The sequence below is a fragment of the Protopterus annectens genome, chromosome 14.part0 (genome assembly GCF_019279795.1).
Source record: "Protopterus annectens isolate FY-2018-M chromosome 14.part0, PAN1.0, whole genome shotgun sequence".
Lineage (NCBI taxonomy): Eukaryota > Metazoa > Chordata > Ceratodontiformes > Protopteridae > Protopterus > Protopterus annectens.
The window spans coordinates 555,715,576-555,740,193 of NC_056748.1; the positions used below are offsets into that span (position 1 = coordinate 555,715,576).

General features: G+C 38.3%; 1 protein-coding gene across 1 annotated transcript in view; it reads left to right on the plus strand.

The window, feature by feature from the left end:
- Window positions 1-24,618, plus strand: part of LOC122789098 (myosin-4-like) — a 235,286-nt gene that overhangs the window by 49,325 nt on the left and 161,343 nt on the right. The window contains exons 9-14 of the mRNA XM_044056298.1: window positions 9,463-9,526; window positions 9,620-9,718; window positions 9,834-9,937; window positions 11,453-11,591; window positions 22,715-22,833; window positions 22,945-23,094. Of these exons, the coding sequence (XP_043912233.1) occupies window positions 9,463-9,526; window positions 9,620-9,718; window positions 9,834-9,937; window positions 11,453-11,591; window positions 22,715-22,833; window positions 22,945-23,094 (675 nt within the window). The remainder of the gene's footprint in view (window positions 1-9,462; window positions 9,527-9,619; window positions 9,719-9,833; window positions 9,938-11,452; window positions 11,592-22,714; window positions 22,834-22,944; window positions 23,095-24,618) is intronic.

A 24,618-nucleotide genomic window follows, 5' to 3' on the forward strand; every position in this document is an offset into this window, starting at 1 on the left:
CCCAGCAGAGTGCTGCCCCCCTGACATCTCAGATGCTGAGGTAAGAGCCGCCCTCTCCAAAGCAAAAAACACAGCATCAATGGGACCAGACATTGTCCCGGGCTGCGTCCTACATGAACTCCAAGAAGAGCTAAACCTAAACATAAAACTACTGTTCAATCTCAGCCTTACTACAGGATATGTGCCCAAAGAGTGGCGTACAGCAACAGTGGTCCCTCTCCACAAAGGTGGTGCCTCAACAGATCCTGGAAACTATTGCCCCATAAGCCTGACTAGCTTGGTCTGTAAAGCTATGGAAAGGATCATCATGGACTTCATAAATAAAGATATTGGGGACCTACAGACACTGGATCCTACCCAGTTCGGCTTTGTTAAGGGCATATCCTGCCTCTAAAACTTGGTTGATTTCTTTGAAACAGTCACCAAGGCCATTGACGAGGGGAAGGTGGTCCACACAGCCTACCTGGACCTCGCAAAAGCCTTCGATACAATACCCCACTCGGGCATTATAGATAAGCTCACCAGCTTAAATATAAACTCCTATGTCACTAGATGGGTTGCAAACTTGCTCAAGGACAGAACCCACATGGTTAGAATTGCTGGAGCCATGTCAGACTCCAAACCAGTTACAAGTGGCATCCCACAAGGCTCAGTCCTGGGACCTCTCTTGTTCGGTATATATTTTTCGGAGGTACAGGCCAACACGGAAGGACTGTGGCTGACCAAGTTCGCAGATGACTACAAACTGGGCACCATAATCGACTCTCCAGCTGACACAAGCATCCTCCAAAAGGGCCTCATAGAAACAGACAACTGGTGCCAGAGCCATGGCCTCAAGCTAAACGCCAAAAAGTGTATAGTCATCCCCTTTGGCAAAAACAAAGTGCCTACAAATTACCACATAGGTGGTAATCCATTAAGTACAGAAGAAGTAATTAGGGACCTGTGATCCCAAGTTGATAGCAATCTCTCATTTGACAACCTCGTGGCCAAAGTGGTTAGAAAAACATTTTATGTAGCCCACCTAATCGTGAAGGGATTCACATCTAGATCAGGGGAGGTCATCGTGCCTCTTTACTCATCCCTCATCAGGCCCATAATTGAGTACAATGCCCCTTTTGGGATGTACCTTACCAGACACCTGGAGCAACTGGAAAGACCCCAAAAGTACCTCACCAAGAGGATCAAAGGCCTCAAACAGATGCTATATGCTGCCTGGTTAAAGAAACTCCAGCTCTACTCAGTGGCATACCGCCTGCTCAGAGGTGATCTGTGCCTGACGCATAAAGCCATGTCCAACCCGGAATTAATGGACATGCTGCACCTCAGAAAATCCAAATCCCATCGAGCTACGTGCTCGAGAGACTTGAACCTCAGCACTGAAATAAATAGGACATGCTGGAGGGACAGATTCATAACACAGAGGCTCCCTTCACTCTGGAATAAAATCCCAGTCCAGGTTAGGCAGAGTCCCTCATTGACTCTCTTCAAGAGGAATCTTGATGAGTGGATGGAACATCGTAGGTTTACCCCGGGTATCACTTCTGTGTCACTGTTAGACAGAGGCACAGTATACTAACCTCGAAAAAGGGCATAGCAAAATTAATTTAAAATGGGTGGTGAAAGCGAAACACACTCTGACTAGGCTTATAAATACCCTAGGGCAGATAGCCTAGTATGAACCTATGAAGCTATGAACCTATGAACTACATGTCCTCATCAACGTGTTAAGTATCTGGAGGTACAAAGAGGATGTGCATATTATTACTTATGTTACTTCTTTTATTTCTTAAGCACTATACCTCTGTTCAGGAGAACTCAGGAGCATTGGCTTGTGTACTGTTACACAGTAGGCAAATAGAATCAAAAAGATTCAAGCCTTTAGCTATAGGACAATGGTCATAACCTTAGTGGCCTACAGTAAATTGCCAAATTAATTTCATCTTACTGCCCACCTAGGGACACTGTCAGGTGCAATCCAAGTATGAGTGTTTTCCAAGACCTGCCTATGCTGTTATATTTCTGCCATGAATGCTTCAATTGCTTTATTATACCTTTACTATGTATAAGTTTTTTTATGAATGCTAAGTACGACTAAAGTAGTATAGAGGAGAGAATTAGATATCTGGAATTATTTTTGACATAAAATAACCCTTCTGTCAAAACTGTGGCAAAATGTCTAACAACTCATATGTTACTTTAATATAAAAATAAAAATAAATAAATAAAAAGGGTGCTATGAAAGCACTTATTAGTATTTTATTTTTCTTTAAAGTGAGTTGCACCATGACTAAATTTTCATGCAGCTACTGGCAAAAGCATAAGAAACTAAAAACCACATTTAGGTTCATAGGTTGATACTAGGCTATCGGCCCTAGGGCCTATACAAGCCTAGCCATAACAATTCCCTGGCTATTTCTTCCCACAGTATTTACTTCCCTGGAAGCAGGGTGACTAATGTGATCTCCTGGGTGAATTTCCTATCTTCCATCCAATCATCAAAGTTCCTTTTGAAGAGGGCCAAAGAGGCGCTCTGCTTGACAGCATTCTATTCCAGAGTCTGGGGAGTCTCTGAGTCAGGAACCTATCCCTCCAGCATGTTTTGTTCATTGTGATGACAAGCTTTAGATCCCTGGAGCATGTGTCTCTGAGGGATTGGGATTTCTTTAAGTGTAGCATGTCCAACAGCTCTGGGTTTGATATGGCCTTGTATTTTAAGCAGAGATCACCTCTGAGTAGACGATATGTGACAGAGTATAGGTGGAGTTTTTTTAGATGGTCAGCATAGGGAATCTGCTTTAGGCCTGTGATTCTTTTAGTAAGGTATGTCGGTGGCCTTTCCAGTTGTTGCAGATGTCTTGAGCGGTACATACCAAACAGGGCATTGCATTCTTTAATGGCTCTAATGAGGGATGACTACAGTGGGACAATGACCTTCTTTTTTCTAGATGAAAAGCCCTTAGTGATGAGGTGTGCCACATAGAAGGATTTCCTGACTGTTGTGGCAATGTGGTTATAGAAGGTGAGACCACTGTCCACCTGTGTCCCTAAGTCTCTTATCACACTTTCTGTGTTTAGTGTACCGCGACCTATGTGGTAATTCATGGGTACATGTTTTTTCCTAGAGGGGATATCTATACATTTCTTGGCATTAAGCTTGAACCCATGGCTCTAGCACCAAGCATCTGCTTCTGTAAGGCCCTTTTGTAGAATATCTACATCATTTGGGGATTCAATAGTGGCTCCCAGTTTGCAGTCATCTGCGAACTTTGTTAGCCAGAGTCCCTTAGTGCTGGCCTGTACTTCAGAGAAGTAGATGCCAAACAAGAGCAGTCCCAGGAATGAACCCTGAGGTATTTCACTTGTCACTTGTCTGGAGCTGGATTTAGAGTTGGTTATTTTTACAGTGTGGGTTCTGTCAGTAAGCCATTTGGTAACCCATTGAGTGATGTAGGGATTAATGCCCAGTTTAGTACGTTTGTCTATGATTCCAGAGTGGGGGATGGTGTCAAAGGTCTTGGTGAGTTCCAGATAGGCTGTGTATACCGCCTTACCCTTGTCCATGGCTCTGGAGACTTGATTTGAAGAAGTCAATCAGGTTAAGGAGACAAGATCAGCCCTTCACGAATCCAAACTGCATGGGGATCAGTGTTTGAAGGTTGCCTGTCTTTGTTTATAAGTTCCATGATAATACATTCCATGGCCTTGCAGATCAGGCTTATCAGACTGGTGGGGCGGTAGTTCCCAGGATCCAAGGTGGATCCCCCCTTGTGGAGTGGGATAACTGTAGCTGTGCACCACTCAGTGGGCACGAAGCCTGAGGTGAAGCTATGATTAAACATGACACTTAAGCAAGATGCCAGCTCATTTTGTAGTTCATGTAATACATAGCCTGGGATGTTGTCTGGTCCCATGGATGCTGTGTTCTTAGCTTTGGAGAGTGGTTTTTTTACCTGTGTGGCCGTTATTACCAGAATTTGGCAATTTTTCAGTATTGAGATGGGCCCTTTAGGGGGTGAGAGGGGGTAAAGATTTCAGATATGACTGCTGCTACTGCCAGTAGTGTAGCAAGGGTGGTGCAAAAGGGGAAATTGCCCAGGCGCAAAGTGTTAGGGGATGTGATGCCTAAAACAGAAAGACACGTGTGTGTGTGTGTGTGTGTGTGTGTGTGTGTGTGTGTGTGTGTGTGTGTGTGTGTGTGTGTGTGTGTGTGTGTGTGTGCTCTTCAGTTGAAGAGCTGGGCTATGGATTGGCTGTTCTATTGTCAGTGGTTAATCACACAGTAAGCTGAATATATATATATATTTTTTTTTTTTGCTCTTTTTGTGAGAGCTGGGATGTGTGGATTTGGTGATGCATGCCTGGCTGGTTTACAATAAGAAGCTGAAAATGCTTTCACTTTGCTCTTGACTTGAAGACCTCCACAGTCTTTATTATATAATAAACTTCTACATCTCTTTTTCCATGGCTTCCATATTTTGATAATAAAATCATATCCTACTTTTTAATTTCACCTTTCTTTTCCTTTCTATATCATTTCCATATTTATTTATTTATATCCATTCCATTTTACTACTTTTTAAACTTTTCCTAACAAACCTTGCTTTTTATACAATCCAGAAAAAAAATGTTCTGAGGTTTCTTCCACATTCTATTCTATACACTTTCTCTCTTTCAATACTTCGAATCTCATATTATTTTTGTCAGGTAATATGTCCGGCATTAATCGTCACAAAAATCACTCGCTTCATAGAAATGTTCATATATTTTCCTTCATTTATATATAGCTTTTCTTCCATTTTCCCTTTGTTTTCCCCATAGGTATATTAAATGGCATTCCTCCATTATATTTTATACCATTTCTTCCTTTTAATATCACATTCCCAGTGTCTATTTTCCAGATATTTGTTGTATTCATATATTCTTTTCTCCTCTGTCTATTTTTTCTGTACTGACATATCTCATACTCGACATTTCTCCTACCATATTTGTTTCTGTTTCAGTTAATCTGAACAAGTATATAGATGGTAAGTACAGAATATATATATATATATATATATATATATATATATATACATATATATATATATATATATATATATATATATATATATATATGGGTCTACCTGACATGGTCGACAGTTCATATGGTCGACAGTTTATTTGGTCGACAGTTCATTTGATCGACAAGCATTTTAGGTGGGGGGCTGTGCCCCCCACACCCCCCCTAACTATATATATCAATTCCAGGGTTGCACAACATTGGGGAAGGGGGCAAATCTGCTTGTCGACCAAATAAACTGTCAACCATATGAACTGTCGACCATGTGAAGGGGACCCATAGATATATATATATATATATATATATATATATATATATATATATATATATATATATATTTTTTTTTTTTTTCAGATTTAACCCTCCTTGTTCTGTACCATCTTTATCTAATAAAGCTTTATCTGAAAATTGTGATTCTTTCTCTAGCCTTTCTTCCTGAAACAAGGGACAATCTATCCAAAAATGACTGGTGTCATTACATTTGTTCCAGTTATGTATGCCATTCCTAGATTTGTGGCCTGACTCTCTATACTGATTGCATTTTTTTTAAATTTTCCATTCCTGCATTAAATTATCCCCAGCAACTAATTAAAACAAGTTTTCAGCTGCCTGGAATATCTTACAGTTCCTCTTTTAATAGTCATGTTTATCATATTTGAAACATTCTTCGTAACATTTCCTTCACATACATTTAGTTACCCAAACCTCCCATCCTCCTGTCCATAAATTCATTTCCTCATAAACAATTTTAATGTCATGCACATTATTACATTCATGTAGAAAATATGTTTTCAGTTCAGTCTCTTCAATGTCTATTGTTCTGTCTTGAACATTCATTTTTTTTCTCAGCTGTAACCCTAAATTCTGAAAAATATATTCTTTCCCTGGGGCAGTTTTTTTTTCCCACTTCACATATGAAGTTCCTCTAATAAAACAGACTTTCAAATGTTACTTCATAAAATCCTCTGTATCCAAATGTATCAGCATTGCGATATTTTGTAGCTTAATCCCCAGTGGCACAATTATGTAGTCAAGCACTTTACATCTGTCTATATTTTCATCATTTTTAATTTTAATCCTTACCAATGGCCATTTTCTTACATTCTGCTGTCCTCCTTCTTGTCTCTTTCTGCTTTTTTCAGCATTTCCAGTCTGAGCTTCAGTCTCATTCACTTCTTCTGCAAATGTTAAATTCACAGGCATGTTTATGATGAAGCACTGTTGCCAGTGCAGACCCTTAAAGTTCATTTCTCCACTACCCAGGCGAGTACCAGATACACTTTCTTCCAGACCCACATTACTCCCGTCCTTCTCTGATGTCACATTGGTACTTTCTTCTGCTTTCTCACCAACCACTCATTTGACTAAATTGTTCCATCCTGAAGAACTTCAAGCCTTGTCATTTCCAGATTGCCCTGGTTCATTAAATCTACCAAAACATGTGTTGATAATCCTCCTTTAAGTATTCTTGTAAGCACAATTGCTTCAACATCAGCAATAACACAACTTTTTATTTTCTCCTTCTCAATTTCACTCTCAGCATTTCTTCTCTCCCCCTCCATCTTGGATTTATTTCCTAACCACTGCAGCAGCTCTCCAATGCTCCCAAGCTATGGAAAAAGAGTAGAAGTTCCTTGGTACCCTAGGTAAAATTCCACCAGTCAATATGAATATCACCTCAGGTACTCCAGAAATGAGGACACTGGCCTAAAGAGTAAATAAATAAAATAAACAAATATGGGTTGTTGGGCAAATGGTCCCTGTTGGGAGGTATGCAAAACTTGGCAAATAATTATTTATGTTATTGCAGAATTAAAAAAAATGCCAAGAACCATTTTAATTCCAAAGAATTACCCACTTAACATATTCAGGGCTGAATACCTCAGACAGTGCCTGTCATGGCATCACTTACAGTGGCAAATTGGCCATTGCTCAGTGTCATTGTAAAGAATTCAATGTAAGGTAGAGGAAGGAAATCACTGTGAGTACAGAAAACTCTTTTTCACCAATTAAACATGAGGATGTTCTATTATTAAACCTGATGATGTTCTATTATTAAATCTGTGGATGTTCTTTTATTAAACCTGAGGATGTTCTATTATTAAACCTGATTATGTTCTATTATTAAACCTGAGGATGTTCTTTTATTAAACCTGATGATGTTCTATTATTAAACCTGAGGATATTCTTTAATTAAACCTGAGGATGTTCTATTATTAAACCTGAGGATGTTCTATTATTAAATCTGTGGATGTTCTTTTATTAAACCTGAGGATGTTCTATTATTAAACCTGATGATGTTCTATTATTAAACCTGAGGATGTTCTTTTATTAAACCTGATTATGTTCTATTATTAAACCTGAGGATGTTCTTTAATTAAACCTGAGGATGTTCTATCATTAAACCTGAGGATGTTATTTTATTAAACCTGAGGATGTTATTTTATTAAACCTGAGGATGTTCTATTATTACACCTGATGATGATATTATATTATTAAACCTGAGGATGTTCTATTATTACATCTGATGATGATATTATATTATTAAATCTGAGGATGTTCTTTTATTAAACCTGAGGATGTTCTATCATTACACCTGATGATCTTCTTTTATTAAACCTGAGGATATCCTATTTGCTTTAGGAATCTGACAAATGTCAGCTGCATCTTTATGAGGAATGCTTGCTGGGTTGGGATGGTGGACTTTCTTGTATGTACAGGGAATTTTTTTGCTGAAAATGCAGTGGGGATAATTTGTTATCACAGGATTTTAATTTCTAATTTATCTGGTACTGGATGGTATATCAGAGGCATTCAGTGTTTTTTAAAGAGTCTGTTTGCAGTGGTGATGGTTGTAGTTGAGGTGGAGGAACTGTTCTGGGTTGGCTAAATATTATCAGCAGCATTTTCTTTTTTTAACTGTTCACTGACAGTCCTGGGCTCAGGTGTCAGCTACTGCAATGCCATACACTTTCTCTTTGGGTAGGGGGAGGATTTAGGTAAAGCTACTATGTACTGTGTATTTTTTTATTATTTCAATGGCAGGCCTGCATTGATTGAGATAAAAATGAATGAAGGTTTCTTTTACTTAGTCTGTATACTGTGTTCTGTCTCTGTTTCACTCATTTCAAATGAACGTTAATATATCTTGTGTTACAAAAAGTAGTTGTTAACTTAAGATATGGAGACTCTAACAAGAGGGAGGGAAAGTGGATGCTTACTGTAATTTGTCAAAAAAGGTACCAAAGAAAGATATAGGTATATCCTCTTCACATTACATGCTAATGACATGAATATAGAGAAAGAAACTGATGATATTATTTAGCCCTATGGCACATGGCTGCATAGGCAAAGACCCTAATATGTATCATGTGTCATTTAATAACCACTGACAACTATTTATGTTATATTTAGGATTGTGCAAATGCAATAATACACAATGTAAAACTTGGCTGAAACTCAGATTGGAAAAGCAATATTTAGTACAACTGTGATTACAATTAGACAGGTACCTCCATGGTGTAGAAGAATAAAACCCTGACTGCAGCTCAGGTGATCTTACTTCAGTTAGACACTTGAGCATCTTAGGTGCTGGCATGGCCATCCTGAGGGGATGGGATGTGCACTCAGATGTGTACTTGGATGTAGTTTGCAGCAGCTCTCCAGTGAAGGTTAGGGAACATGTGGGGGGTCTGGGGGGCATAGTCTTAAGAAGGCAAGGGCAGTGGCTGAGTCACTGTGGAGGCAGGATAATAAGCCAGCATGCCCATTAACACCTATCCTATGACATTACTGGTGCAGGCATGGGAAAGATAATTTTGGATACAAATGAAAACATTTCCCATCAGCACTCCCTTACAGGAATCAGATTTCTAATTTATCCAGTACTGGATGGTGTACCAGAGACACTCAATGTCACTCAGTGTCAGTGCTCCAGGATGCTCAATTTCCACACCGCTCCTGCACATGTAATGCAATTACCTTGGGGGGAGACTGAGGTGAGTCCAGTACATCCAGGGAATGAGGCAAGGACCTGGGAGTGAGTTGATGGTCAGCTGTAGGGAACTAAAAAGACCCTCCAAAGTAATCACAATTAGACATTAGCTATGGACAGTAAAAATTTCGTATACGAGGGTGTGGGCAGTGTCTAACAAAGGAATATAATTAAGATCATAACCATGAAATGGAAGAACAAGGTTTTCAAAATAATGAATTTAAGTCAGACTACAAGCAAACCTACCTTATCTGTAATAAAAAAGATACTAGTAGTTCATGTGCTAATTAGTATCATTTAAAACTTTAGGTAGACTATTAATTGTTTATTAATTTACAGTATTTGATTGCTTAGTTAAAGCACAATCACTAACAGTTTCATATTTTAGTAATTTGTTCTCCTTCAGGGTAAATTTATTCGAATTCACTTTGGAACTACAGGAAAGTTGGCATCTGCAGATATTGAATCCTGTAAGTTATAAAATAAAATGACACATGAACTTAGTGTTACACCTCTAACACTGAAAATAAAAAAATAATTAATTTTCATTTTTTTTCTAACAGATCTTCTAGAAAAATCTAGAGTAACGTTCCAGTTGTCTGCAGAAAGAAGTTACCACATCTTCTACCAGATCACGAGTAATCAAAAGCCAGAGCTGATAGGTAAGTTCAAAATTAAGAATAACTGTTGTTTGCTTTAAGGTTTTTTTCACTCTCTAAGCCTGAAAAAGAGCCAGATATTCACATTTATCTCATTTTCAAAACTATTTTTTCCCAGAGCTTCTCCTGATTACAACTAATCCCTATGACTATCCATTTGTCAGCCAGGGTGAAATTACAGTGGCCAGCATTGATGACAAAGAGGAATTAATGGCGACAGATGTAAGTACATTAGCTGTAACTAATCTGATTTGATTTGACGAAACGTGCCTTAATTAATTGTCTACAATTTCCCATACAGTATCATATTACAAATCTATGGCTGGAATTTCAGATTGCAGATTAACTCCTGTGCTTTAACTTTACCTGTGGGATTTCATATTTGTAGGGGGTGACAGTTGTATCTGCCATAACTGTTGGATATTCTATGCCTTGTTCATCAAATCACAGATTCTCTACAGCTCTGTCACAAGCAGCAGGCACAAGATACAAAATAGCAGATGGGAGTATAGAATTTTTTCAGGTCCTGCAAAATTAATACTCAGTCAGGCACATAGCTAAATTCAATATAGCAGTACAGTGTGGCTGTGCTGTTTTGAGACTGGAGATCTTTGGGGTGTTGAAGCTTTTTTCTTGTTGTGAAGGTTGCACATTACTGAAGTATAGTGTTGCAGAGACAGGGTTGAGACCTCACATAGGGGTGCAGGCTTGTTCCCCTGAACATATACTCAAATTTCATTTCTTTCTTTCTTTACGTCAATGTTTTACAGTGTCTGGCAGTGATACTGTGTCCCACAGTGTTAAGTATTAAGTGAGATGAATCCAAATCAGAGTTCCAGCTGTACACAAGTTATTTTAATGAGGGATATTTGAAGCTACTGAAGTGCAAAATTCTCTGATCTGTTTTTGCATACAAGTACTAGCTATTGAGGGCATTAAAAATTCAAGGTCCCCACTCCATGAGCATTCAGGCTTTATGTACTTTTACTTAGCTATCTGTGTGGAATGAGATCTACAAAATGCTATGATGTGTGCCTGGCTCTTCTGAGGTGGGCTACCCTAGTATCTTTTAACATTTTATCATCTCTGAGAAATAGCATCACATGTAAACCAAAAGCCAGATTTTTTGTCAGGAGGGAATACTGTGGCTTCAGCCAAAGGTATGAAACTCCTTAAGAAGTGTGACATTTTTCAGTAGGTTATATAACAAATCTGAATATGTGTGTGTGTGTGTGTGTGTGTGTGTGTGTGTGTGTGTGTGTGTGTGTGTGTGTGTGTGTGTGTGTGTGTGGGGTGAGTTAGGTTATGCAAATGAAAATGTATATGCAACTATATAATAAAGGACATCACAACGTGTAATAATTTAAGGAGACCATTATAATACTTTCTTCTACCTGAGCCACCTATACATCTAAGGGAAAAATAATTTTACAAGCGGAAACCTCCTTTACGTCCATTAATTGTGTAACAATTAATGTTACGAGAGTGTTTTATTTGAGAGAGGATCACAGTACACTGTAGTGCTCATGCAAGCACACTGTCTGTGCGCATGGAGTATCTCCAGCATGTGTTTAATAATTAACACATGCCTGAATATTCATTCTCCTTCCAAGATACAATAGACCTACATTACATAATTTGTGTAAAAATTATAGACTGACTTTTTTGGAAGGGAATGCATGTCGCTGGCTCACACTATAAACATACTGGAAGAGTTTTTCTTTTATGCTTATACAGAGTGCAATCGACATCCTTGGCTTCACAGCAGAGGAAAAGGCTAGCATCTACAAATTGACAGGTGCAGTAATGCATTTTGGGAACCTGAAATTTAAGCAGAAGCCACGAGAAGAGCAAGCTGAACCAGATGGGACAGAAGGTAATGCAATCATAATAATAATGATGATGATGGAACAAACAGAAAAATTGCCAGAGACAGCTATTAACTTGGACATGTAGATAAACAATATATAACTCTAAAGTTTGGGCTTAATCTTTGTAGACTGTAGATTGATATTTTTTTTTCAAGAAGTCTTTACAGTATACTAAAATGTTATTAAACCAGATAAAACATTCTAATATATTCATTATAATACAGTGACAAAACTATTTATGTATCATCCCAAGAACGGTATAGAAACTACCATCTTCATTTTCCTCATGTTTATCATTTTCTCTTTCTTATGTAAAATATATCAGTAGTTCAAAACTGATATAGAATCTGTGATGTCAGAATGATTATTATTCTGAGAAGGGGATGAATTGGATTATTAAAGTTGGAAAAATTTGCCATTTCTTAGGAGGAACTTTATCATGGTGAGGCTGTACATTGCACTATAAAGACTTCATAGCTACAGTTTGTTATATGTACATGAGACTGGTAGAGATCTAGGTATTTAGAGAGGAAGAGAAAAGCACTCATACAGAAGGATACCATTCATTACAGGAGGAGGCCTAGACTTCATTGCTGCTTGTCATGTTCTAGCAACAGACTAATCACACACTTGTGACAGACAATAAAAGTTAAGTAACTATTTTTGTACTCCTAGGATCTGAGTGTTATTCTATTTATTCACTGCATATGAAATCCTAGACAGATCACAGTATGATAGATAGAATGTGGGGTATCGCTGGGATTCTAAAACTGTATGAGATACAGTGTTTGACCCCGCTATAGTTATGCAGGTACTAAGGAACATATGTCACACTAGAACTATACATCACCAAACTCATACCAGCTGTGATGCATAGTGCACAAGGGACCAGGATTAAAATCACTGCACTAGTGAGTGACACTCTAAATGTCAATCAATAATCTATAATGTTGGGATCTGTGCAGGAAGCATCAAGATTGCACTACTTTGGGAATTTCTATTTTCACTGAGATGTGATCTTGTTATATCTAAGCAGCAAGGTGTAATATCTACTTGCGTGAGGTGTAGGGGGTTAGAGCTTACTCCCTGCAAAAAAAAACATGTTTTTTTGTGAATTGATGGAGTTTCAGCTGTGGATTGTAGTCAAGTGATTCTGATGGACACAGATCAATGTTTTGTGATCTGATGACAGTTACAACAAAATTTCATTAATGGCCTAATGTACAATAAAATCAAAGGCAAAGTGCAGGTCATAGACTTTTAGAAGGCCACCTGAAAGTTCTGAGTCCCACCTTATAACTTTTTGCTTATGAGTTACAAAATATTTAGCTCTGATTTTTTCAAATTCTTCTCTAGAAAAGGAGTGCACATGCTCCATATTTTTGGGATTGCCCAAGAGTAAGGTTTCCCCATTTTAAGGTGTTCCATTGCTGTGCTGGGGATCTTGCTGACTACTAAGCTAAATCATGGTGTTCCAGTTTAGATATTGAAGGCCAGTATCTACAGCTGATCTTTATGATTCCTAAGTACACGTAACTTTGAAGCAGTGCCGATTTTCTCTACAGTGGGGAAGAAGGGATTCTTTATTCAAATTCTGCTTATTCTTTATGAGGACTGGACAGCGTATCTGGCTGGCTACACATAGCTGAGTGTAGGGCTGCAGTTGTCTATGACAAGGTGGACAGTATAAATAAATAAATATAAATAAATATTTAAATATAAATAAATCTTGGCAGCCTGTACTTCAGATATTATTTTTTCACTTCACTGTCTTGCCTTTTTAGTGTTTCAGAGAAAGTAGCTTGAATTGGGTTGACTACCATGGCTCTGAATGCTTTTGCTACGTGAAAGTACTAGGAAAATGAAAAAAAAAAAACAGTGTATGAAGCAGCTGTGTTTGCAATTTGTTGTGATTAAAATAAAGTTTATAGCTATTATAGGCAGTATGTTATTTGAGCCTTTAATTAGAAGATGGCATTTGAGATCATATTTAAAGTGATATTAGCTTTTAAGAAATTATTTTCCACTTCATTTTCTGAGAAGCTGGTATGTGAGCTTTACTGATTTTATTATGCTCAAACCTCCACAGATATCAAATCTCTGAAAGACAAAATAATACCTTATACACTTCCTGACACAGTGCTGAAAACGTTGTTAAAAATAGTTTAGCTGTGAATCATATAAGTTTAGAATGCAACACGCTCTGCTTTCTCAAAACTGCCTGAAACATTCTAAAACTGTTTAAAGCAGTGCCTTTGCTTTAAAGCTTCTACAACTGAATTACATTTGGGAAACTTGCAGAAATGTTTTTGAAATGAATTGTGTGTTTCTCAAGCCGTTAAAGAAGTAGTTGAAGTATATCTTTATCCTCCCCAACAACTTGAATCTGAGGTTAACGAAACTGAAGTGATGCTGAAATGGAGAACTCCAAGCACATTAATGCCTGAAAACCTCGAGTGGGAAGGGGGGGGGGGGGGGGGGTCAGACTGAAGAAAAGGCACTGTGTTATGAAGTGACAGAATCCTACCTTTGTCCCTCCTCTTCCTCCCTGGCATCTCCTCTTTACACAATATTCTGAAGTATCATGGTAGACAATTTTTCCAGCATGACATTATTCAAAAAAGGGTTTAACATTTTACATACGGTATATACTATACCCGACAGCAGCTCAGGTTCATGCCTCTGATTTAGAACAGTTGTCTGGCTGCTGCAAATTGTGGGGGGAAAGATAAGATGATAGCTGAAGCTTCCTCTCCAGACAAGGATAAAAGGATATGTGATGTGCTGAGGCATTGAATGAATGTGACATGCAGTTAATTGTTCCATTCATTCAAATGTTAACAATTCAAATGAAAAGAACATTGAATATTTGTGGGTAAGATGAGTGTGGATTTAGGTAAGTAATACTGAAACCTTTAGATATTCTGAAGGTTTTGGCATAAGGGGATAGGTGTGTTTGTGTGAGTGTACGTGATTTATGGTTAAGTGAGTTATGGTTAAGATAGGGTTAAGTGTGGGCATAGTTGTACTACAGAGTGTCTGCATGTGTGTGTTTGCATATTAGTTAAATGGAGCAGGAGAGTAAGGCCCTCTGCCCCCACCTTACTATCACTTGCTAACTCTATACCTGTCCCTAACCCTAACCCTGCACCTTACCTTTTCAAAACTCCCTTCCACACCACAACCAATATTCAGACAAATTTGATCTGAATGTATGGTGGTGTTGGTGTTTGATCACAAAAGGAAACTGTATGTTTCTCTTTTTGATCAAATTTACTGTAGTTGTTTTGAATTTTTCAATGTGTTGAATTTCAAAATGCTGACATTGATGGTTCTGTTTTCATGCCTTTATATTCCAATAATTCAATGTGTGTGTATATATATATATATATATATATATATATATATATATATATATATATATATATATATATATGTCTACTTTGTTTCACTGAAAACGTATTTCACTGAATTTCAGTCTGCCCACACCAAATCGCTGAAAGCTCAAATTAATGAAAACACATTTCACCGAATCTCATTTCACCAACAGCTTACAATGCGGAATGTCAAAAAACACTACATTTGAAACCATAGACCTGCACATTTACAACACCAATGACTGACTCTTTCTAGAACTTAAAAACTGCTTACTTAACCCCATAAACAGAAACCAGACAATATAAACCCAAACTAGGTGGGGAGCTGTGCCCCCCACACCCCCTAACTATATATACTAACTCCAGGGTCACACTGCAGTGGGGAAAAGGGCATATACCTTTTACTTGCCTTACAGTACTCTACACACTGCCAGTACTTAAATTCGTTGAAATGAGATTGATGTTGTAAGTGTGCAGGTCTATGGTTTCAAATGTAGTATTTTTGACATTCTGCATTGTAAGCTGTCAGTGAAATGTGTTTTCAGTAATTTGAGCTTTCAGCGATTTGGTGTGGGTGGACTGAAGTTCAGTGAAATGTGTTTTCAGTGAAACAAAGGTAGACCCATGATATATATATATATATATATATATATATATATATCTATATATATATATATATATATATATATATACACACACACACATATATATATATATATATATATATATATATATATATATATATATATACACACACACACATATATATATATATATATATATATATATATATGTTCATAGGTAGTTACTAGGCTATTAGCCCTTGGGCCTATATAAGCCTAGCCAAAAAGGTACCCTGGCTTTCGCCATCCAAGAAAATTATTTTCCTGCGCCCCTATCAAGCAGAGCCACAGAAGTGATCCCTGGGGTGAATTTCCTATTTCCCATCCGATCATCAAGATTTTTCTTGAAGAGTGCTAATGAGGAGCTCTGTTTGACATAGATAGGTAGTCTGTTCCAGAGTATGGGAAGTCTCTGGGACAGGAATCTATCCCTCCAGCATGTTCTATTTATTGTGGTGACAAGGTTTAGGTCCCTAGAGTGTGTAGCTCGGAGGGATTGGGATTTCTTTAAGTGGAGCATGTCCAACAGCTCTGGGTTTGACATAGCTTTGTATATTAGGCAGAGATTGCCTCTGAGTAGGCGATATACGACGGAGTAAAGCTGGAGTTTTTTGAGACGGTCTGCATAGGGCATCTGTTTGAGGCCAGTAATCCTCTTTGTGAAGTATTTCTGTGGCCTTTCCAGTTGTTGTAGATGTCTTGTTAGATACATACCAAAAGGGGCGTTGTACTCTGTAATGGGTCTAATGAGTGATGAGTAGAGGGGAACAATGACCTCTTTTTCTCTGGATGAGAAACCTTTTGTGATGAGGTGAGCCACGTAGAGGGATTTCCTGACCACTGTGGTGATGTGATTATCAAAGGAGAGACTACTGTCCACCTGTGTCCCTAGTTCTCTTTTCACACATTCAGCATTAAGTAGACTACCACTTATGTGGTAGTTCATGGGTACAGAGTTTTTATCAAAGGGGATGACAATACACTTTTTGGCATTGAGCTTCAGATCATGGCTTTGACACCAGGCATCTGTCTCAGTGAGGCCCTTTTGCAGTATGTCCACATCATTAGGAGTTTTGATTATAGCTCCTTGTTTGCAGTCATCTTCAAACTTTGTTAGCCAAAGATCTTCTGTGTTAGCCTGCACTTCAGAGAAGTAGATATCAAACAGGAGATGACCCAGGACTGAACCCAGTGGTACTCCACTTGTCACTGGTCTGAAGTCAGATTTGGAGTCTGCTACTTTCACAGTGTGGGTTCTGTCCGTGAGCCAGTTGGCAACCTATCTTGTGACATAGGGATTTATACCTAGTTTAGTGAGCTTATCTATAATTCCAGAGTGGGGGATGGTGTCAAAAGCCTTGGTGAGATCTAGATATGTTGTGTGAACCACCTTACCCTCATCTATGGCTTTGGTGACTGCTTCAAAGAAGTCAGTCAGGTTTAGGAGACATGATCTGCCTTTTACAAACCCAAACTGGGTAGGGTCCAAAGTTTTGAGATTTCCAATGTCTTTGTTTATGAGTTCCATGATGATACATTCCATGGCCTTGCAGACCAGGCTCGTCAGGCTAATAGGGTGGTAGTTCCCAGGATCCGTCATGGCTCCCCCTTTGTGGAGTGGGATAACCATCGCCGTGCGCCATTCAGTCGGCACAAAGCCTGAGGTGAGGCATTGATTGAACATGGTACTTAGGTAGGGTGCCATTTAATTCTGTAGTTCATGTAGAACGCAGCCTGGGATATTGTCAGGTCACATGGATGCTGTGTTCTTGGCTTTGGAGAGTATGTTTTTTACCTGTGCAGCCGTGATTACAGGACCTTTACATTCTTTCGGTATAAAGATGGGCCTCTAGGGGGTTAGAGAAGGATAAAGTTAGCACTGAACCTATCTGCTAGGATGTGGCAGTATCAGCTGGTTCTGTATATTTAGTGCCATTGTGCTGTAACTCAGAGCAGATATGAGTGTTGCCATTGAGATTCTTGACATAGCTATAGAATGCTTTGTGGTTGTCTTTAGAGTCAGTGGCAATTTTGTTTTTGTAACTAGCTTTGGAGGATTTTATGAGGGATCTCAGCTTCTTACTGAGGTTGACCAGGGAGTTCCTCCAGTCAAGGGATTTTACTCTTTTTTTGCAACAGTTTCTTTCTTCTGTTGTAGAGTTTGTTTATGGCAGAGGACCACCAGATTTGCTTCCCTTTTTTGGAGGATAGCATCTTGGTTCTATTAGGGATAGCATGATCCATGCACTCGTGTAAGTGCTTATAAAGTGCATTTGTGCAGGATTAAGCAGTCGTACCTCTATTGTCCATCTGCATGGGTGTCATGAAGTTTGCCACTTCTGTCTAAAGAAGTGTGAAGTTGGTTTTGGAGAAGTTTTTTTATGGTGGTTTCCCTAATTGGGGGTGGGGGCAGGATGTGGATGTCTAGGGTGTTTAGCTTGTGGTCGGATCTGACCAAAGAGTTGGCACATGAGTAGTTTTCCCAGTTAATGGTGGAGTAGTTGAAATCGCCCATTATTAGGGTGTTGGGTTGTACCCTAATACTTTCCATTGTATCAAGAAATGAGGAGTGGGAATCCTGGGGCATGGTGGGGGGTCTGTAGCAAGCTACAATTTGGATTGCAGTCTTGCCCAGAGTTAGTTGCACTTGGATAATCTCGGATGCAACTAGCCTGGAGGTGTGGATATCCTTAATGAATATGGATACGCCTCCACCTTTAGTACTTCGTTACGGGTTAGGTGACTGAAAGGTGTGGTATGAATTATAGCCTGGTAACTCAGGGGTGCTCTCTGGAGCTTTGAACCAGGTCTCTGTCACTACACAGATGTCGATGTTCTCCATTTTAAGCAGTGCCTTGAGTGAGTGCATTTTGAGGTTTAGACTTCTAGCATTGAGTAGCATTACCCTCAGATTTTGCTTGCTTGCACCTGTTACGGTGGTGAATTTGTCATTTGAACCTTGCCTAAAAAAGGCACTATAGGGGTGGCAAGAGCCTTAGCCAGTATCCGGAATCCCAAGGACGACAGGTGCAGGCCATCTCTGGCAAAGCATTGTGGTCTGTTGATCATGTCGTCCCAGGCAGATAAATACTGGATCCCCTTAGAATGACACCAGAAGCTTAGCCAATGGTTGAAGTAAATAATTTTGTCCTTGTACTGTGGTATCATTCTGGGTGATGGCAGGATGCTACTCAGGGCTAGGGTCATACCTGCCTCGGCTACAAGATTGGAGAGCTCCTCCATGTCTCTTTTCATGTAGTCCAGGGAGGTACGTCTCAGGTCATTCACACCAACATGGACAATGACAGTGTCATATTTGCACTTGTTGTGGAGTGACCTGAGTGCATGCGTTATGTGGTGGATCCTGGCACCTGACAGGCAGCTGGCAGTAACATTCTCCTTGTTTAGCCTGGTGAGTGGAAAATCAGTGTGCCTGACTATAGAGTCACCTATGACTAGAGTGTTGGGTACTTTGCTATGTCTTATGGGCTGTGGTTGAGTGGCACACTGAGTTTGTGGGCTATGTGTTATTTGGGTTGTGTTGGGGGGGTGGAGTTTGCTTGCATTTCTGCTGCTTTGGAGGTCCCTGATGCTTGGACAGGTTTTTATTGAGAGCCTCCATGAATGTAGGTGTGTGTTTTGTGGTTCTATGTGTGTGTTTTGGTGGTGTAGGTTTTGAGGGACTATGTGATGAGTATTGTGTGGTGCAAGTGTTTACCTTCTCTTCTTGACTGTCTAGTACTGGTGTACAGGGTAATGTTATGTAGTGGCTAAAGTATGTTAACAAAATCATGTGATTTATATTCAAAGCTTTTGTTATATTTAATCACGACTGTGATTTCGTAACCTTTGATCCAAAGCCATCATATTTTATGACACTGAAAATATACAATATGCATTTCATGAATACATTTTGATGGTTGAACTGTACCTTTGGTCATGGACCACTTTGTTATAGTGCAGTTGTCCATGTCCATTTGTGGATAGGGTTACCACCTGTCCCACTTTGCAAGGGACAGTCCCTCTTTGGACAGTTGTGTCCTGACAAAAAAATTGTAAAAATGGCAAATGTCCTGAGATTTTAGGACAAAATTATTTCCTATATTTTATGTAATAGTTGCATAAAACAGTTATTCTATATCTAAAATACCTAAATGTTGTAAGAAACAGAATAAGCAACTAAAATGCTACAAGAATAAGCTTTTTTTAGGCAAAAAAGTTAAGTTCTAACCTTTGTATTGACCATGGGTATGTGTCGGCCTGTAAAATCTGATGTTTGTACTAGAAATGTCCCACTTTGGCCATTTGAAAAGGTGGCAACCCTATTTGTGGAAGCCTGCATTTCACTAAAATGACAGCCTAACGACAGTCTAACTTTTCTCAAAGGTGCAGAAATTACTGAGTTTTTTTTGCATATATATTAAGTAGAAGAGTGCAGGCAATTTCCTGCAAAATTACTTCACACTAAATACTTAGTAGAAATGTTTTATTATGTTTTATTCACACATTACATTACACACAAATAGTCCGTGAAGAAGAAGTCTGTGACCAAACGTACTGTATTCATTGATGGAGAGCTAAAACTTGTAAATTTATGATTATAAAGTAAACATTTTTAGACCTCTTCCACAAACTTATGTTGTAGGCCTTTCTGACTAATTGGACAATAACTGCCAATTTCAACTACAGGACCTCCTGTATTTTGGGGTGAGAATAACCTGTAAACAACATACCAACAAATTAGAATATACCAATCCTGCAATATTTTATTAAAAAATACAGAGAAGTTTCATGAATATAACCATTTAAATCTTTTACACTTAGCTGACTACAATTTTTAGGAATCTCTCAGAAGCAGTTTCCCAACCCTCAAACAAGTGTGACTTATGTGCCAGTAGTTACTGAAAGTATTTTTGTTTTTCAATTTTTGTCCATGGCTGTGTGACCATGATGTTGGTGTTAGGGACTGTAGAAATGAAGTCCCCCCACCACCACCACCACTACCACAAAGTGGTAAAGGATCCAATCAAAGCTTTGACAAGTTTGTTTCATCTACTTGGAATTTTGATTAACATTAAATCAATGTTGCATAGAAGATTCCTAAAATACCATACTGAAGCTAGACTAAATCAGCTGAAGTCTATTATAATGGCTGCATTGTATATTTGCGTATGCTTGCATTTCAGCAGGAATGCTTACATAAAAACACATTTTTACACTTGTAGTGGGACAGTTATTGAAAATTATACTTACATGTACTAAGTATGATGAGGTACTATTTGATGATCTGTGTGTCTTTTTTATATGTTTGGAGGGGAAGGGCTATAGTATAACATGAGCACGTAATCACATTTTCTAGCTGCCAACCTGAGAGGTTTATGCATTACAAATGTTTTAATAGAAATACAGCTTTCTGGTTAGTTCAATGGCACAGAGGCAGGACATCATCTTATGTTGTTTGGAATCTAAGTTTGAATAATGTCTTTAGTGCCAGAGGGACAGGGCATTGTCCTTTATTGTTGGGGACCTACATTTGAATACTGTCTCAGGTGCTAGAAGACCAGCCAGATTGAAAGATAAAGAGAAATGGAAAAATGAGATGTTATGTCTGTTCTGATGAAGAGAGTTTTTTCCTAGACACCCCCATGAGGTAGCAGACATCTATGTGAAGGAGAGAATCATTATCAACTCTGAGTCAAACTGCATTCTTCCCAGAACCTTCTGATTATAGTCCTCTGCTATCAAGGGAAAAATAAAGAAAGCTATGTCCTTCAACATCATCCCTCATACCTACTCTGATTTAAAGATGAAGGGAAGGCATGTGGAGGGACTTTATAAGTGAAAGCACTTGAGTAACAGAGAAAAGGTATGGAAAAGGTATTCAGAATAGCACCAGCTCTGATTTTTATTCTAGCAGCAAGTTTGCTTAATAAAAGGAGAATTGTTTTTGTACATAGTGATACCAATAACACACATAAATGATATACTGTTAGTGGTCTTATGTGTGAAGTAACATGAGAAATAAGGAAGCAATGCTAACATTCGTAAGTTTAAATTTATTGTCAGTAGGAAGTTGACAAATATGATTTCTTTCTACCAGAAGTACATAGATAAGACAAACTAATAAAACTATGCAGAACTTACCATATGACCGTAGTTTGTTAAACACGGTTAAGCGCTTTCATGCAAGTGATAGAACTTCCTCAGAACTAGATTAAAAAACACATACCTTCCTTCTTATATAGCTAAGCACATGATCAGCTACATAATTAGTTACCATAAAGACTAAATAATGGGAACTTGAATTGATAAAATGTACAATAAAACGTCTAAAAAATGAGAACCTGAAAAAATGTAAAAGTGAAAAATACATGAAAAATATTAAGTATAAAACCCGATTATGATAAAAATGTGCACAAATCTATCATATCATCAAATCTTGCAGAATAAATGTACTAAAATGTTTATCTAAAACCAAATAAAACTTAATACACTCTGAATAAATCAATTAATAATTCCAAACACTAGTTTGAGCATAACAGATTCGGCTACATAAAACAACCTGCTTTGAGTCTTAAAACACTAGAAATAGAGACCAAATCATTATGACCTGGTTCCTCAAAGGAATTAGTTCTGCAGTGTCATTTCAAGAATTACATAGATATGGGAAAGATTTTATGCAGTTTTTGAATGTTGTAGTAGCTTTTAGATTTGCTGTTAATTCCATGCCACTAGTATGAATGCTTTTGTTACATCATGTATTTGTTTCAGCTTGCAAATGACTGGACAAGAGGGAATGTCCTCTGATATGTTGTACAGGAACAACAATGCCTTTCAGAATTACACACACACACACACACACACACACACACGCACACACACACACACACACACACAAACACACACACACACACACACACACACAGTGTGCATAACATAGACAGATATATTATATGCTTCATTATAACTGCTCTTATCTTAAAACTTCTGCAAGTTGAAATAAAAAATGTTTTTGATTTATTTAATCATATCCACCCTTAATAAATGAATTTAGAAATCTCTTACGTGAAAGTTTGTTTTGTAAAAAAAGATAGTGTAGAAAAACTATGAATTTTATTTTTTCTACAGTGGCAGATAAAGCTGCTTACCTGATGGGCCTAAACTCATCTGATTTACTCAAAGCCTTGTGTTACCCAAGAGTGAAGGTTGGAAATGAGTTTGTAACCAAAGGTCAGACAGTTGAACAGGTACATTTCTTATACAACATGCAGCCATAAAGAATGCATAGTGATTGTATTATTATAAGATAGCTGTTGTTTTTATCGGTAATTTTAAGATTTCATCTTAATCCTTTTTAGGTCCACAACTCTGTTGGTGCTCTTGCTAAGTCAGTCTATGAGAAAATGTTCTTCTGGATGGTTTACCGTATCAACCAGCAGCTGGATACTAAGCAAGCAAGACAGTACTTTATTGGTGTCCTGGATATTGCTGGGTTTGAAATTTTTGATGTAAGTTTCATTACAAGAAACATATTATGTGGTTTCAGTGTGTTGTTTTGACCATGTGTACATATTTGGCTGTGGTATTCTGTTTTCTGTACAAGTACACTTACAGTTCTATATGATTCCATAGTTAGTCTTTGTCTTAACATAACCTGTTTTTACAGCTGCTAAATCTGAGGTATATAATGATTAATGTAATACAGCAACTTTTATTTTATGAACTTGTATTCATAATGACAGAACTAAATTAGAACATTTATCTGTCTTTCTGTAATACGTCTTTAATGTAAGCTGGAAATGAAACCCATTGACTATATTCAACTTAAGTGTAATACACAAATATGGAATCAAAATGCAGTTTATTGTTACTACTGAAAATTTGTCAATGATTGTTGTTTTCATGTGACCTTTAATTCTGCACTACATTCAGGTTCTTAATGGATAGCAGTACTGTTTATATGTGAATCCTTTCTGTATTGTGTGACTACAACATGTAAAAAGCTGATAGGTATCACAGTCAGAAATATCTGTTTGGCCAAAACATTATCCACCTCAATAGTGCCTTTTTTGGCAATGCCACTCTGATAGACCTTCCAACGTAGTAAATTCTACTCAGTACAAACCCGCGGTGGTGGTGCTGCGGTTGCATTGTCGCCTAACAGTAAGACACTGTCCTGTTAGATTCTCAGCTAGATCGTCTTCTGTACGGAGACGTGTGAATGGGCATACCTTCGTTGAAGGTTGTGCATCAGGCCTGGCAAGCCAGTACGTAAAAATCAACTGCCAATCATTAGCGGACCGGAGTTCTGCTGTGGCGACCCCTAACCAGGAAAAGCCAAAAGACACAAACATAACTAAAGGTGTTACTGCTCAGTGCTAGGAATCTCAACAGGAAGCACCACTCCCAGGAAGAGCTCTTCATCCTGGAGAGGGTTGACATCTGTGCAGTTGCTGACACATGGTTTAAATCTGCTGAAGACATCCCAGCAGTGTAAGGCTATAAAATCTTCCACAAATTTAGACCAGTTACCACACAAGATGGGACAAGACGTGGAGGTGTATTGATCTACATAAAAAGTAGGCACATCTCAAGACTGGTCAAACAGTATATCATGCTTGAACTACTCCATGTCCAACTAACCTTAGGTAAAATCCCATACCATATCCTTGCTAGCTATAGGTCCCCGTCTATACTTGAATGCATTTGAGCCACTTACTATTCATTCCACCACATCTCACCATAAACTGGGATATAGACACAACCACTAACATTCAAGGTCAAAGATTCTTGGATTTTGCCAATGCAAACACCTTGGAACAGCTAGTTTGTACACTTACTAGGGGTGTAAACAACCTGGATCTGATGCTCTCAAATATGAGAGAATGTTGCACATTCCCTAGTGTAATGTCCTCACTGGTCAGATCAGATCACAAAGCAGTCATCCATGAAATAAATATAAAGCTTGAACTTCAAGCCAGTCCCAGAACCTGTAAGAACCTTTCCAAGACTAACTGCCTCCTATTAAGCAA